Consider the following 17,700-nt stretch of genomic DNA (forward strand, 5'->3'; position numbering starts at 1 on the left):
TATTGTATCGTTAAAAATTATTTTTTTATTTTGTACAAACAAAATAAATATATTGAAAAATATAAAAACAATAAAAAATTATACTTCAGATGTTAATTTAGTATCAAAAACGTAAAATATTTGAGTAGCCCATAACATAGACAAAGATTGAAGCGCCACAGCACTGGCGAAAATTTAAATTTGCCAACTGGAATTCTTTCGGATGATTGACGTTTCGGATGATTGACTTTCGGAAAATCGACGCTCTACTGTATTTGATTTTTTTTACAAAAATTATTTTACATTGAAAAATAAAAAATGCTGAATTTAAACGAACAAAATTGTTTTAAGGTAAAAATTAATAATTAAGCATACAGTTATTTATAAATATTAAATAACAATATTAATTTGTGCAATTACAAATAAATTAGTAATCAAATAACATGAATCATCTAAATTAATATAAAGAACATTTAATTAATTAGGCTATTAATGTTATTTCGCATGAAATAATGATAAAGTTTTATATCCAGAGTTAAACGAATTTTTTTCTTATAAAAAAATAATAACAAAGTGCTAAATGGGGCCCCTTTTAACCTACTAGAATGATTACAAGATCTGTATATCTGCCAGAGCTTTTTGTTTATGTGTTACGTTAAATATATAAATGTATATTTTACATTTTAAAACCGCGATATCGCGCTTCATTCGATTTGGTTTTTGTTTTATATCATAAAGTTTGTTTAGTTTACTAATATTTAATTTAAAATGGCATCAAAGCTTTAAAAAATCTATTTAATGTTATATATTAATAAGCCCATGAAATAATAGTATTATAAATAATCTAATTAATTTGCTATATGTATTACTTAGATATATGTATTTTCTTTCAAATAAAAAAAAATGCAGTTTTCTAGATTGATGTAAAGACATAATACAGCTTTTACATAAAATTTGAAAAAGCGATTGATTTTTTCAATGTAGACAACATGATTTATTCTGGTCCAGTTAAGTCTGCTGTTACTTCAACCAATAAAGAGTTTGTTACTATGTCGTAAAATTTTATTAAAAAAGTTACATATTAAATGTTTCGTTTTGATATGATTTTTAACAAAAATTATAAAACACTGGTTGATAACATATATTTTTTATTTTACTTTTGAATTTCTGTCGAATGTACAAAACGTTTTACTTTTTCTAATTAACTTTGTGACTGGAAAAACGGCACTTCTTCCATGCCCTGTCAGGAATGACACCACGGTGTTGAAATTCTCGTGGAAGCTGCGATAGCGAAACAGTATGGATTTAAAAGTCGGTCACCCAAGCAAGTGCGTGAGTGAGTGATTGGATTCGGGATGGAGACTGCGAGATAGCGAGTAAAAAGTGAATCATACAGAAATAGGTTAACATAACAAATAACCGTTTATTTGTAAAGCAAAATTCATTTTATAATAAACAAGTTATAATAGATCGAGCTAAAATAGGTTCAGATATCTCTGCGTTTCTTGAGAGAGAGAGAGAGTTTACATGAAGTTTGCGTGGCGATGAATACTTTTAGTTGAAGGACTCGGTTTTAAATTTGATGCCAGAAAAAATTAGTTTAGTTCCTTAGGAAGGTTAAATAAATGCATAGGTTGGAATGTTAGAACAGTTCTGTTAACGTGTATTCTGGGTGTAGATTTGAAGTTGATGAAACCTAGAATTATTTCTGGTTTGACGAAAAAGTTATTTTGATTCAGATACAAATATTACGAGTTTGAGTCGATAAGGTAATTTGTTCAAAGCACAGAGTAACAGTCAAAGAACTGGAAATGACTGACTGTTCGGCTATCAGTTACGATATTAGCACGATATAGCTCTGGCCAAAGGGTCAGAAAATCAGGGGAATGCGTCGTTTTCACCATCAAGAAAGTATAAATGGAGATTTTCTCATGTACTACATAAACCCAAATATCGAACAAGTATGACGACATCGATGACTGATTTTTGTAAAACTTCGGATTCTCACATCACTCCGGCCCTTGTAAAATTGCGCTTGTTCCTAAAAGTGCAAGCTCGATTATTTTGTTATGGTTTGGTTACGAAAGAGTTCACAAAAAAGCTACTCTCTCTCTCTCTCTCTTTTGATTAAATACATGTAGACTATTAATCGTTAAAATAATTTGTTACATAAATTGTGGTTAGATCAGAACTAAATATTGTATGATATTTTATTAAACATAAAACAAATGACTTAAAATTAAAATTTAAAAGCTTTTATGGTGCATATAATAATTAAGTCTGTGACCACGCTGATGATAAAATACAGCTTTAGTGTAGTGAAATAAAAAAAACTAACATAACGTTTTTATATATAAATTACACTTCGTCATGTATGTAGTTTTTTTTATCACAGTAAAAAGATTTCCGCTAAATATATGTCTTATATATCAATAATATACTTTATAAAATGTATAAAATGTTGTAAAAAATACAACATATTTAGAAAAAGTTATTTAATTCAGCTACTTACTATGTAAAACCGAAAGATAATATATATTTTCTATTTATAGAATTACAAAACTAAAATAATGCTTGTTATAACATAATTCTAGTGTCTGTTAAAACAACTCGCCAGGTTACGACGTGATAATTTAACAAAGCTAGCAGATAAAAAATGCAGTAGTGTTGCTTAACTTTCTGGGCAGCATCAAATTGCATTAGTGATGTTTCTGTTATAGGACCTTATATTTTTTATTAGAGTAAATTAGCAAAAAGATTAATTTTTTGAGAGAAGTGATGAGTTTTATAACAAAAATTGTATGCTAATAACAATTACAATCGTCATTAAATCTGACCCAACTGAAAATATGACACTCGGTCTTCTTTATCTTCCCATCCCGTAAACTGTTAACCACCCAAAATTTAATAGCATCAATCCCCCTAACACGCAATTTTCTGTGGAAAATTTTAGAATTTTTTCGAGAAACAGCATGAATTATTAAACTAAACACAGTAAACAAAGTAGTGCTTCCACACAGTAACAGGCATATAATTATTTTATAATGTCCGCAAACATGGCACAAGTAGTTTGAGAATAAGTAACGAAATTCTGAGCTATTTGTGGCAAATATGTGTTAAAACTTTACAAAAGAATGACATCAATTACTTGATGTCATTCTTTTGTAAAGTTTGCTAATATCAGAAATCTATATTTTCAGAGTGAAACGGATGAAAAGTTTTGAAGATTTACGGGTGAAGAGGTCAAGTAACGTAAAATTATTTAGTGGATTTTCTTTACTATCGCACTTATAATTTGAAAGTTAGAGTCTGACGATAATGATTATATTAAATAACACGTAAAAGCAAAGTTTTTTACAGTTAGTCAGACAATATTGAAAATCATGTATTGAAAATACCGAACTATATTTTAGATCTGTGAAATTGACAAAAAAATTTTCTTTCAAAACTAATAAAATTTACTTAGTAACTAACCTATTTAGATGCTGTTTTTGTATTCAAAATCAATACAAATAAAAATATTTATATAAATATTTTGTGTTTCCAGGTTCGTCTATACCGTTTGCGGAGATGTTGAATCACACGTACAACAAAGGATATTTTTCTTTAAATGTTCTAATTGCGAAATTCTTGTTCTTGTATCGTCCGGATTATATTCAAGTAAGTTCCTAGAAAAATATATAAATCGTAAAGTGATGTCATATTTCATGTTATGTCATAAGTGATGGCGTAAAAACAAATGAAAATATATAATTATAACAACAAATAACCTGATTTTGAATGCAGACAACAATTTGGAAAATAAAAAATTTTCAGACCAGTGAGGTATTCAGTTTTGTTCAAGAGTTAAAATTACTACATCCATGTTTTAAAATACGTTTTTGTCGTCAGGTGGGCAAGTAGTTTCGTTCTTTGAACACTGGGCGTTCAGTTGTGGGTTCGCTCTTCGCTCAGATGTGCTGGCCACCTGAAGTTTTCATGGTTTTCTCCACATCTGTAACGCCTGAATAAAGCTCAGTTTCCCTTACAAAACCTCTCAGATGGCATTATCCTTGTGTAACATTCATTGTAACAAGCGTAACCACCTATTTATACTAGCCAATGAAATTACATATTTCACACAAGCGAAAATAACTAAAGAAGCAGATGCCCAACTTGCCTACTAAGAAAAAAACTGGGGTCAATGCTTGGAGAGGCATAGATTTTATGTAGTTTGCCAAGTTTAAATCCGAAGCTCTGGTGCAAGAAAACTTACGCCGTGTTTCCCACAGAAAACAGAATAGATACCAAGAAGAAAAAATCAGGATATAAGACGTTTCTGGGGAATAGAAGCCAAATGTAAGAGCACGGGTATTACTTTTCAAAATTGAGAGAAATCCGAATGTTTTTCAAACATTCTGTTCTCAAATACAGCAAGTTTTCTTGCTTTCAAAGTCTTTAACATGCATAATAATCAAATGAGAGAATTTGAGTTTACTCTCTGCATCAGCAAATATGTGTTAAACAGTCCAAAATTCAACATTTTTTCCACGATAATTCTATATGACAAATATTTTTCATGTAAAAAAATCTGAACCATTAAATTTTCAGTGTTTTAAAAATGACCTTTCAATCATTAGATATGATATTTTTCAGCAGTGTAGTTAGTTTTGTATTTCTATACGTGATTTTATTAATTTTATTATTTACTGATTAAAATTCACACTTATTTATTTATTTTCTAGACACTGCTAAGTGATTCTCAATGCATTAACAAATCCATCCTGTACAACGGATTTAAAGATTGGATTGGAGACTCCGTTTTAATGAGGTAATCATTAGTATAAATTTATTTGCATTCTTTCACGTAATATTTTGTATTTTACGATTCTTATAAAATTATGATATAATAAATAAGTGTGTAGAAGTTTCAAAGTATCTGAAAAAAGTTTAGTTAACAGTTTAAATATTATAGGGTTTTTACCCTTTTAACTCTTTCTGACCTGTGGGCACTAAGAGGGTTTATTTTTGCAAGCCCATTATAGGTTCTGCCAGACCCACAGTGAGGCAGCTGGGTGGTGAGGAACAGAGCCTAACATATACAAACGGACCACACCCTGAAAAATTTTTGAAAATTGTTTTACCTGTCTAGATCCAATCTCAGGTTCCCCAGAGCATTAGGCTGCAACCGTGATTGCTCGGCCATCAGACTAATATTGTAGGGTTATTTCATATTATGTGCACTTCTTTACATTACTATAAAAAGTATCTGCTAATGTTTATAACATAAAAATGCATTTCAATAAATAATTTTACTTGTAAATTTTTTTCTCAAGAAGTTTTTTTTTTTAATTTTTTACGTATTCGAATTTAACCTCAAGTATTCCCTTTCTGTTATTTTTAGCTAACACTTCCACAATGAATTTTAAAACCGATCACACTATTTTTAATTTATTTAAAAAGTCATCGCTATTTATTTTTCAACCGGGGAATGAGTGAAAAATGGATTTTTCTCGCTTATTTCCTCTTAAACTACGGTATTTTTTGCATGATTCAAGTCTTTATTCATGTTCATTTGGAGACTCTGGCCTTGTTGGCTTTTTTCCGAAATACATGCCTGATTGTTAGATGAAGCAGGGAAATAATGTTTTCCGGGAAATCTTGAGTGTTGAGGGACAAAGACCGCTTAGTCACTGATGGGCCCTTACATTACTGAAAATTATTTGGCTAATACACAAGTAATTGCTTGGAATGTTTTGGTAGTGACCAACTCAATATTTTTTAGGATATTAATTAATTAAAAATAATCTTGCCAAAATTCCTCCAAATAGTTTAAATTGTTTCGTTCGGTTTAATGTCATGACTTGGTAAATTTATTGACACTTGACAAATAATTTGATTATTAAAATTTAATCCATACAGGTACGTGTTTTGGGCTTTCGCCCCTCTTCAGTCTGTTACATAGGTTGTATCTTTTGAATATCTGTCAGGCATTAAGGCCCCTTCCCTTCCCTTCTGACATGACAGCCTCCCCTGCATCCTCTCAACGTGAAACATCTCACTCTCAGAGTGGCACACACAGCCCCAACTGCAAGTGTATAAACATTCTATTTTAATAGTTGTAGCCAGTTTCTATGAATTTCTATGCTTAGATTCTTGTTAATAATATTTTTGTCTGTAGTAATTTCATAGCATTCCTTAAATTTTCTTTTATACCAATTTTTTTCTCTGTGTACTATTGTAACGTCTTTCTTATCTATTTTGCAGTTATGAGTTGTCAATGTTTATAAAAACAGAGTTAATTCTATTATATTTCAAATCCGCGATGTGTTGTAATCTTGTTTGTAATCTTCGCTTTGTTTCATCAACGTGTGCTTTTGGTGGTTCACATGTGCAAAGTATTTTATAAACGACTTCAGTAGTGTTTTATTTATCTGGTTATTTATTCAATATTTGTTCAAAGAAGCCACGAATGTAAGGGAAGGATCTCGGTAAAACTCGGCAGTTACGTTCATATAATTCTAACTTATGTCGTAATGTCGAACTGTCACCCCAAATTATCGAAGGAATTTTTATATATTGATTCATTTTGGTGCTTCTAACTGCTTTACATGTACATGCGGGCTTTAATGTAGAGCAATGTATCGGAAAAATATTTAACGAAATAATTAACTTAATATAATTATTTAAAAATTTATTCAAAAAAATATATATTACATTTATTGAATTATTGGGACAATAATACAGCGAAAAATCAATGCACTATTGTGTCGTTACTGTGACGGTAGCACATAGCACTTGCCAACATGGAGTATAGTAGTGTTTCGCCTTTGTACTGCATTCTATTCCTATTATCAATACAGTGCTGCTAGTTATGTATGTAACTTTGTGAGAAAACATTTGAATTGAAATAAAATGACTCCAAGTACAAATTAAAAGTTGGTATATAGTTAAACTGTGTCTTAACTCTGATATTTCCATGTGCCAACTTATGTCTAATTCTTTTGTCGAAATTATTGATAATTATGAAAGACAGAGACAGTCAGGCGATATGGAAATTTATAGATATACAATTTTTTTCAAATTGCAGCCTAATAATTTTCGTATAGAGGCAATATTCACCTAGTTATTCACCTAGAGTGTAATAACTAGGTGAGAGGTACGGAAAACGTACCTCTCACCTAGTTATTACAATCTGTTGCCTAAGATTAAGACTTTATTATTACATAAAATAAATTATTTAGCAATTTTATGAAATTTTTTTACTCACACAAGTCATAAGATGTGTTTAGGATACGTGCGGAGCTATCAAAATCTATTGAAATTAGATCACTTTTAAAATATTAATTAACTCATTTTTATATGAACGAATCTATATATATAATCGAGACGGGTTGGTGATAATAATAATAATAATAAGTGCAGAGCCCGAACGGTTAGGAGTTGGAAGTTGAAATTTGGTACACAGTTAGGGGACGTTACGTGAAAGCAAAATAAGAAGGGATTTTTCGAAATTCCTCTCCAGGGGGAAGAGGAACAGCGTTAAGTCTTAACACTTTCATCTACAATGGAAGTGTTAACAACAATGGAAGTGTTAAATAACAATGGAAGTGTTAACAATGGAAGTGTCACGTAACAATGAAAGTGTTACGTTACAATGGAATTACTTGTCAAGGTTACATAGCGTTACGTAAAATTTGGTAGTTAAGGTCACTTTTGACAATTTCAAAATTTTCTGTCCGCGCGAAAAAATTTTATCGCGATTTTAATTACCTTTGATGACGCTCGATTAAGGCTTAATTGTGTTTTAATGGGAATTTTTTATCAAATTTATTTCATGGTTCCTAAATTGTAACGCGTAGATTTTCCTTCGGTAAAGTTATTTAAAGCTGCTTTCTGATGTCAAAAACGACCTCCGATAGTTTTTTAATTTTTTTAATTAATCGATTTTTTATATATTAATTTAATTAATTAGGGGGGTCGGAATTCGCAATTAAAATCTTAATTTTTTAAAAATATACGTGTCGGTCATATTCACCTACTTTAAAATTGATTAAACAACGTGCAAGATGCCGATGCAGTTTTTTCCGGAAAATCGAAAATGTTTTTTGAACCATGTAAAAATTCTCTAATTAATCCGGAAACAGGAGGACCCAATTCTTGCATTCTGTGAAAACGGGTAAGGTTGACTGTAACGTAATAATATTAATCTTCACTATCGTTACTTTTGCCCAAGCAACGCCGGACCTACCTGCTATATTACTATAATTGACTATAGTAAGCGAATAATTAATTCCCTTTGCGATTACGTAATTATCCGGAAGTAATGTGTTTCGTATAAAAATTTATTGCTGGACATTCTTCATAAGACACTTTCTAGTTTTAGTAAAGTTGTTTAACATGAAAATTAACAAAACATAGATATACATAATGAAGAAAAATGCAAATTTTTAACGTTTGTTAATGTTCTAGCTGAAAGACATGAATTTAAAAAGACAAAGGAGTTGGCTGGGGAAACTTGATAGGACTCTTTTCAATTAACACTGACTTCTTGCTGTAATATGTCTCGTTATAGAAAGTACGAATAAAAGCTTAATAGTTGTTTAAACAAGAACTGTAAAAAAAATTACGTCAAGAAGATCTCCCATAGACTTATTATAGAAAGGTAGAGTTTCGCTAGGTTATTTATTGCCTGAGGGAGGGAACAGTGAGCTCATTCTTCGAATTAGAGACAGTCTACTGGCCAATGGCGAATCCAAGCTTAAATCGCCGCACAAATCTTGTTTGATGAATTTAATCTAGTTAATAAGTTTTAATCACTCAATATCAAGTAATTTGCAGTTGAATGGAAATACAAAGAACACAACATGGCGTTACGATACTAACCAGTGTTGCTAAAATCCTATATTTTAATATGTGTTTACGGTCAATGAATTACAGTTTATAGCGAACAGAATTACATAGACCCTAAAAAATATAAAGCACAATTTAGAAATTAAAAAACGTAACCACGGAAGCTAGATCATCTGTAAGTCAGTCATTAGAATTCACTCGCGTGTGCCCTGATTCAGCGCGATACAAATGAATATAACTATGCAGCATACAATATATTCCTGTATATCTAATGTATAAACTATATTGATGCTAAAAGGTTAGTTCTCAATATCGTGCCTAAGACTACTGACATTTGGCATTTTATTTTATTAATTATGAAGTTTTCTTAATTTATATTTATTTAATTTGCAATTAATCTACTTAACATCATATATAAACTCGCAATTGGAATGAAAATTCCGAGTAAACAACCCGGAAAAAAATGTATAATAATCCAGAAATATTTTTCAGAAGTGACGAAGGTTATAAGGAAAGAAAAAAACTATTGTTGCCCGCCTTTCGCCCAAAAGTATTGCATTCATTTATTCCGATAATCGAGAAGAATGCCAGAAAATTAGTTGAGGTGTTGATGGAAAACGAGAAAGTTTTCGTAGTACGTGTGGTTAAACTGTGCGGATTTAATATTTTGTATGGTATGCAGAATGCATTTTATGTTTAATCTGATTAATTTATACTGTATTTTATTTATTAAGATTTATGATAAATTCTTGATATAAATTATTGACAATAAAAGTTATTAAAAATGTCAAATTTTATAATTATTAGAAAATAAATAAAAATTAAATTGTAAATTTAAAAATTTGTTACATAATAGTTTAATGTTCGTTATATTGTTTATATTATTAATATATAAAATTTATTTCAGATACAATTCTTGGAGTTAAAGAGAATTCTACTTTCAGAGAAACAACTTCTTACTATGAGAAATTAATAAACGCGTAAGTATTTACTTTCAGATGTTGAAACCAGGAGAAAATGCAAATTTTAAATAAGCTATTTTCGATCTGTTGTTTCTTCTTTCACTTTCATAAAATAGATTCTATTGTAAAGTACTATATTATTTTTCCGACTTTCCAACGATTATCGACACTACTGTGTGCCGGAAATAGCCGTTCCCTAACGGGTACTTTACGCGGATTCGCGTTAGTGTGCCAGGCCTGGACTTTAAGCGTGCACCGAATTAAATAATGACAAAGTTTGTCAATAACAAAATCAAATATTTAATTAAACTTCTATTAATAAACTCTATACAGTATTTAGTAAAAATCAAACAATAATTTATTCAATGAAATTCAACAAGAATCAATCCGACAAACTCAAATCAATCTATTTCTAACTTAATTCTATTCCCCTTTGGAATTCGACAAAATCAAAGAATTAACTTATAAACAATAATTCTTATAAATTAAAGATCCTAATCGTCACCTCAATATACTAGGAACCTATTTCCTCAAACTCTCAAGACTTTCTATAATCGTCGATCCACAAATCGAATAACTTCAAAATCCTATCGGACACCTCTCTCGTTCACTGCTACGAAGCTCACCAAAGCTCGTTGCTATCAGGAATTCACCTCGTTCGTTTTCACTTGAGTTAGAGGCTTTATAGTGTGAGGTGACGTCACAATTCTGAATGAGCTCACTCTCCTCATTTACATACTTATCTGTAACATTAAATTTTTCTTGTTTATCTGGCAGATTATTTTCCGACAATACTTCGCTAACCTTTTACATTATTCTTTTTAACAATTATCGGGATGCTTTATTCTTTTAAGGTTTAGCGATTCCTAACTGGGTTGTGGGGTCTTCCCCCCCTTTTTCTCGGTGCGGACTTACTTTTTTCCGCTTGGGAAGCGCAAGTGTGCGCGAGTTTTTCTACGGCGCTTTTCTTTCGTCGGTGAGTTGGTTTTTCTTCTATTTTTAAGTTACTAAGGTGAATGGTGAGGAAACTTCGTCCTAACAAAACATAAGCCCCAAACAAAAATAGAATAATAAGCAAAATAAAAGTAAATAAAAATAACGTTCGGACTTGGTTCCTTACACCATTGCATAAAGTAACTGACTCGAATTTCTCTTATTTGATTTCTACTTTTTGCAACATAACTCTGCTAAGCAATTGTATTTTAACTACGTATATGAAGACATATTATGAAACCGTTTATGCAAGTCATCTTTCCTGAAAATAGTAATGCATTCAGTTCATTAAATCCTTTGTTGGAATTTATTTATATAAGCCTAGCCATCTTTCCCTTTCTACTTGTAATGACAACTACACCTTGTCATAACATAGCTATGCATAAGAAAAACCTCAATAGTATGAATACTTTCAAATCTGTCTATTCAGTGAAGTTAACGACGCATTCAGGATGTTCGAATTCTCCTGTTTCATTCAATCACTTTTCACGTCTATGTGAAATGCCAGTCTGTCCCGGCATGGTGCAAACACACGACCAAAATCTTGGTTTTCAGAGAACTAAACATTTTGGACACTGGTGGGACAATGTCGGTTTAATAGATCGGTTCAATAGATATACGTACGAAGAGAACGAGTTTGAATTTTTAAATGAACACAATGGTTTTTCTTTTACACGTTATGCATCTGATGTGACTTGTATCACGAACCTGAGATTATTTTTTTCTATCAACAACTTAGGTACACTTGATATGATGCTCAGAATTGTTTTCTTATTGAGAGATTTACGCATATCGTGAGAAAGATACGATTTCAAATCCTTATATTATCTAGATTCGCTTGTTTTTTCAATTCAAAATTATCACAGTGCCGGGTTACAATAGTCTTAAATTTTGGTAGTGTCTTGAACTTGTAAATCTTACTATTCCTGTTAAAAATAAAATGGTGCCATATATCTATCTCCGTTTAAGGAAAAATGTGTGAATTGAGACATTCGTAGCTAACTAGATAATTCTATATAGTTAATTCAGACGTCTTGCTCATATACTTTAAAATTTAGTCTCTTTATTCATCTATCTAACATTTTTCTCCGTATTAAGGAAGAAAAGACACATCAGAAAAACGTTAGTAAAAATTTATACGTTTCCAAAAATTATTTATTGTTACGTTACAATTCCGGCCTGGAATTTTTAATCATATTTTTAATTTATTTAGTTAAAAATATATGGTCTTTACCCAAACTGGTGGTGGTTTGCCCCTGTACCCCATACTTTTTTCGTTAGCAATGTAATTGTTCCGGATATTTATCAAACACCTTTCAGAAGAAAATATTTGAATTAAAACAACATGACTTCCGGTTAGCATCTGTAGTTCATATTTAGTTAATTGGGGCATTTTGTTTTCCAAGAGGTTTCTACCTTGTGTCAGCTATTATCTACCTATCTCTTTTTCGAAATTAAGAAAAAACAGACAGGCAAACGGAGAACAGTTCAAATTTATATATCTAAATTTTTTTTTAGATTACACCACATCAATTTTTGAGAATTTCAGAAGAATAAATATTTATATTATATTATCGCAATATCAAAATATTTGAACATTTTATATTAGAATTTTACATTTGAACATGCCACGTTTCATGAATTATTTATTTTATAGAACATTTAAGCCAGTACCTGATAGATCAATTAATTTTCTGATGTCGTTCGACTGCTTCTTTTATTTAACACCAAAAGGGAGAGAATTTAGATCAAACAAGGAAACTTTAAGGAAATTAACAAAAAAGGTTCGTAAAAAATTCTCGCTCTCGAAGAATAATTACACACAAAAATTTTTCTTAAACTTCAATTCTGTTTCTAGATAATTGCTGAAAAAATTCGACGACGTGAAGACGAAGAAAACACGACCGAAATTAATGGAAATCGAAAATCTCTGTTGGACTTTCTCTTGGATGCTAGAGATAAAAATCCAGAACTGTCCATTGAGAGCATTTGCGAAGAGATCGAATTTTTTCTTGGCGCTGTAAGTGGAGTACATATTTCTTTTTATTTGACATTTTGAATCCACAAATACAATCATCTGGTACGATATTTCTTCGTAAATAATTGAGAAACCTGCCCTCGCTTATATTATGCGTAACTGAATACAAGCTTAGTAGGTTTATTTTCAGTTAATTACATTTTGCACACTGTGAGCACAATAGTAAAATTATTGATAAGCCGTGTATAATTCGGAGTTAGCTGTTAAGGTATTGACTCATTTTAATATACGTAGTTCTTGTTTATTGAAGTGATGCAAAATAAATTAATCTTATATTAATCTAAAAAAATATGTTGATAAATTTAATAAAAAAGATGGTGTTATCCTTGATATATTTAAATGAAAAGGGGTCCCAAAGATTAAGATGTGGAGAGTATGCGCTTCAGTCAACCTTTTTCTACGATGCCAAGCTATTATATTTAAGTCAGCATAATACAAACAATACTGAATAATCATTAAACCAGATAAATATTGTTTGTTATATAAATGCCTACTGAAAAAGATTTTACTAATATTATTGTACTGGTATTTGGTTTCTTCAATTGAGGAAAACTTATTCACAGAAAGTAAACAATCTTTACTATCAAGTGAACAATAAAAATTGTTTGTTTTCTCTGAATAAGTTATCTTCAATCGCAGAAACCGAACAATACCAAACACCAGTAGAATAAGTCCTATTAATAAGATCCGTTTTAGTAGACATTTATATAACAAACAGTATAAAATAAGGACATAAAAACATTTGAATTAATATGAATTAACAAATAAATATTATATGCACTGTGCTTCTACAGGCTCATTCTCAACATATGCGAAAATTTTAGAAACATTTTTTCGAATAAGTTTAATTATAAAAATTCAAAAAATATATTGATAACGTTTTTATTTAAATATTAGGCATACGAAACAACAGCACTAACTGTCACCTGGACGTTATACTTATTAAGTCAACACGGAGACATTCAAAAAAAAGTTCAGCAAGAGTTGGACTACATATTTGAAAATGATATCGATCGATCTATTGAGAATGAAGATTTATACAAAATGAAGTATTTGGAATGTGTCATAAAGGTCGGCAATTTTTAGCGATATTTATGATAACGTGTATATGATATAAGTGTGATTATTATAAGATTGATAATGCATTTATATTTTTTATACTTTTACTGGTAAATTAATTTTTATATAGGCTACTGGCAAACGTTACACAATCTCAAACGTTATATATGATTTTAATTCGACTAATTTTGTAGATATTATTATCTGTCTGGCATTTTGTCACTGTGACAACTTTGATGTAATTTTAAGATTAAATCATACAGCATACAGGCTATTAACAAGACAGTCAATAGAAAGAGCCTAAGAAATTTGTCTGGACAAATCTTAGGGTGAAGAGTTGTTTTAGCTCTTAAAAATTAACTATATTTTTTCCATCAAAATTTTTAAGTCTAATAAAAAAAAAAAAAAAACATTGTACGTATTTCATTTGTTTAAAAGAGGTAGGTACAGTACATTGCTCCACTGTATTCCACATTCCACCCAACATCTGACCAGTTCTGATCACGAACTGGGATGATAAAAAATAATTAGGTATTTCATTATAGGCTAATTGTACTTGGCAAATACGAATACAGTTTCGATATTTTCATTATTAAGAATAATTAGTTGAAATATTTAATTAATGTAAACACATAATTAATTTAATGCAAATTAAAAAATTGACTTTTTTTCTATTTGATAGAGTTTTTGTTGAATTCGATCTCATTTTTTATAGTAGAAAAATATTAAAAGAACCAACTGCAATACCAGAAGTACTTTTTTAATAAATTACATTGTATTTGGTGCCATCTGTTATGAGAATTTTCTATGTTAATTATAATATTTTTAAATATTACAGACAGGCAAAATAAAAATTTTGAAAGTAGTGGTGAGTTATATATAAGAGAAAAATTGTAAATGACAATAACGAGTAAACCGTTCTTAAAATCCGACCACGAAAATACGACAGATGACTCTCTTTTATTTCCTCACTCCTTCGACCTTTAATTAACCACGAAAATTGCATAGTTTTAATTCCCGTTAAATTAAAGCTACTATCCAAATTTCTTTTCTTAATTTTCAGCCTATCCAGAGATATTAAACTAAATAAATTCCAAAACACACACATATATTTTACGAAATTTTCATCGTGGTGTTTATATTTAGGATCGTGTCGGCGGCAAAACCAGTCGGCGGGCAAATTTTGATAGGAATATAATACTTTGAAAAACGTAGAGAAAGTAAAAGTATGTTAAGAAAGTTGTGAAATATTTATTCTTTATAACTAATTACAGATTTCTTTTATTTTCGTTACTGTTATTGAATGTCTTCCAAACCTCTAACCTATTTTACGAATAATTATTATAATCGTATAATTTTTAAATTATAATTTTGATTAATTTAACTTCATCTGAGAAATGTGTATTTTAATATTATTGGATAAAAATTCGCATTATCTTTTTGTAGGAAACCATGAGGCTTTACCCATCTATTCCCGCAATTTCTAGGAAAATCAAAAAATCTATAAAATTGGGTAAGGAAGAAAATTTCTCGATAATAAAGTATGTTTCTTTTCTAAATTTCTGTCCATACGGAAACTTTGTTAACTCACCACCATATGAGCGAGAAACACGATACACGTGAGATATTATATTACAGTGTTTTAATAACAACCAATAGTAGTTAAATAAATATAAAAATATTAGAAACGGGTGAGTAAATTTGTGTATTGAAGACAAAAATTTTTATGCACTCTGTATTTCTTCTTACCTGATTATTTTTGGTGTATTCGAGTAGTGTTTGTTTGCCTGTTATCTTTTCATTATCTGTGTGATTTGTTTCCAAATGTTGAATGTGTTTAACTTTTGTTTTTGCGTATTCTTCAAATTTGAAAATTTAAATGCAATTTTGAAATTGAAAACGTAGGACATTCGGAAGTAACAATACATAGCCTACTAGTATATTCATTACCTTTCTAAAGGCAATGTTACTTTCGACAGTGCCAGAATTCCAAACATCACAAAGAAGGCACTAATGTTTACAAGAGGTACACCGAGCAGATGTAAACGTTCGGTCCTCGCTAATAATGTATTTTAATTAATAATTAAACACGCATTTTCGTTTAACAGACTTTTCTTCCATCCTGTGATAAAATATCCATAATAAAGTAGTAATAAGGCATTGGCATTCGTAATTGAAAATTTCACAAAATTTAAGACTTAGAAAACAATAGATTCATTCTAGATTTAGGAACTATAAACGCAAAATTTAGCATTATTAGATTTTACTGTATAGAATATGAAATATTTAAATCTCATTCTTTCAGGAGATAAAGAATATTCCAACGACTGGATATTCGTTGTTTCTATTTTCCATCTTCATCGCAATCCAAATGTCTTCGAAAATCCTAATGTTTTCGATCCTGACAGATTTCTTCCCGAAAATTCTTCTAAACGCTCACCTTACTCCTACATCCCATTTTCGACAAGTCCCAGGATGTGTCCGGGTGAGGAACTTTAGAAAAATAGAAGCTAAATTTATTACATCTCAAGTTTAATTAACATTTCCAGTTATTTCTTTTAGGATATTACTTGGCCATGATGAAAATTAAACTGATTCTGGCGAGTATCTTAAGAAAGTTGAAGGTAGGATATTTGGAAAAAACGACCTCAGTCAAGTTCAGAATTAGTCTTAATCCTAGTCGATCACTGCAACTTCAATTTAAACCAAGAGAACCGTAAATAGTTTTACGTTAAATGCTTTTGAGACGTACTCATAAATTGTTACTCTTATAAGTATTTTAATATTTGGCATTTTGTTCGAAACAGCAGTGCTTTTGCTTTTTCTAAACGACGTTGTAATAAATCGAAATGAAACCTAAACCATAGATTTTCTAGCATTCCTAAGTTAACTTTCTTACAAAATAAATTCTTACATAATTTTGTACACTCTTACTAAAATGATCTCATGGTCATTGCAGTCTTTTTTTTTAAATAATTATTATAGATATACAATTGACGTGTGTTTCTCTGTCTTTACTAAGACAAAAATTTATTTTATTTCTCAGACTATCTTTAAATACGAAATCCAATAGAACGTATATAGGGTAAACTGGACAACAGATACTATACTTTCTGTCATAATGTACTGCTTTGAGTAATAGCATATTATAAGCCACTTTAAAATATTTTATTGCTAAGGTCAATAAAGTTGTTTATTATCTAATTATTAACGAATACAGATTATTTTTGTTATTAACTAATACAAAATTTCGGTATTTTTGTACACATAATTCTAAAATGAAACTGAAAGAAATGTTCACACTTTCGTTGCATTTATTAAATCATTATATTCATGAAACAAAAAATGTATTTTTGATTCATTTTGTTTAACTTTTTAGTGTCTGTATATAACGCTGACCTTGTGCAAGCTGAAAGTATAAAATAAATAGTGCTTGATATACATTGTCATTCTTGGATGCATTTTCACGGAGCGCAGCTGTTCTTTTTTACTTTTATTTTTATATATGTATACATCTCTTATATTTGTATTTTTATACATGAACAAATTATTTTATTCGAACATTAACGTCATAGTCGTTATCGAGCGAAATAAATTAGTTGGAAAGTGTGTTTACTGGGCTGCAATTTGAAAAAATTGTAGACCTATAAATTTCCACTGTTTCTATCTCTCTTTATTCTTGACAACGGCATCAGATAAATGAAATTCAAGAACAGATATGGAAATCTTTAAGGCAGTAAACCTCGATTCATAATATAAAAACTTCCGAGGCAAAACTGAAGTCACGCGACATTAATTCAATTATTTTTCTTCGAAAGAAGTTAGAAAAATGACTGG

General features: G+C 30.0%; 1 protein-coding gene across 1 annotated transcript in view; it reads left to right on the forward strand.

The window, feature by feature from the left end:
• LOC111621187 (cytochrome P450 4C1-like) overlaps positions 1-17,095 on the forward strand; it is a 26,795-nt gene extending 9,700 nt beyond the window's left edge. Inside the window, exons 2-11 of the mRNA XM_023363268.1 lie at positions 3,527-3,639; positions 4,704-4,789; positions 9,304-9,485; positions 9,719-9,791; positions 12,424-12,550; positions 12,625-12,786; positions 13,702-13,875; positions 15,310-15,376; positions 16,169-16,348; positions 16,426-17,095. Of these exons, the coding sequence (XP_023219036.1) occupies positions 3,527-3,639; positions 4,704-4,789; positions 9,304-9,485; positions 9,719-9,791; positions 12,424-12,550; positions 12,625-12,786; positions 13,702-13,875; positions 15,310-15,376; positions 16,169-16,348; positions 16,426-16,583 (1,322 nt within the window). The 3' untranslated portion in view covers positions 16,584-17,095. The remainder of the gene's footprint in view (positions 1-3,526; positions 3,640-4,703; positions 4,790-9,303; positions 9,486-9,718; positions 9,792-12,423; positions 12,551-12,624; positions 12,787-13,701; positions 13,876-15,309; positions 15,377-16,168; positions 16,349-16,425) is intronic.
• Positions 17,096-17,700: the final 605 nt, after the last annotated feature.

Source organism: Centruroides sculpturatus, unplaced genomic scaffold (assembly GCF_000671375.1).
Source record: "Centruroides sculpturatus isolate CEXI.00-Female unplaced genomic scaffold, Cexi_2.0 scaffold132, whole genome shotgun sequence".
Lineage (NCBI taxonomy): Eukaryota > Metazoa > Arthropoda > Arachnida > Scorpiones > Buthidae > Centruroides > Centruroides sculpturatus.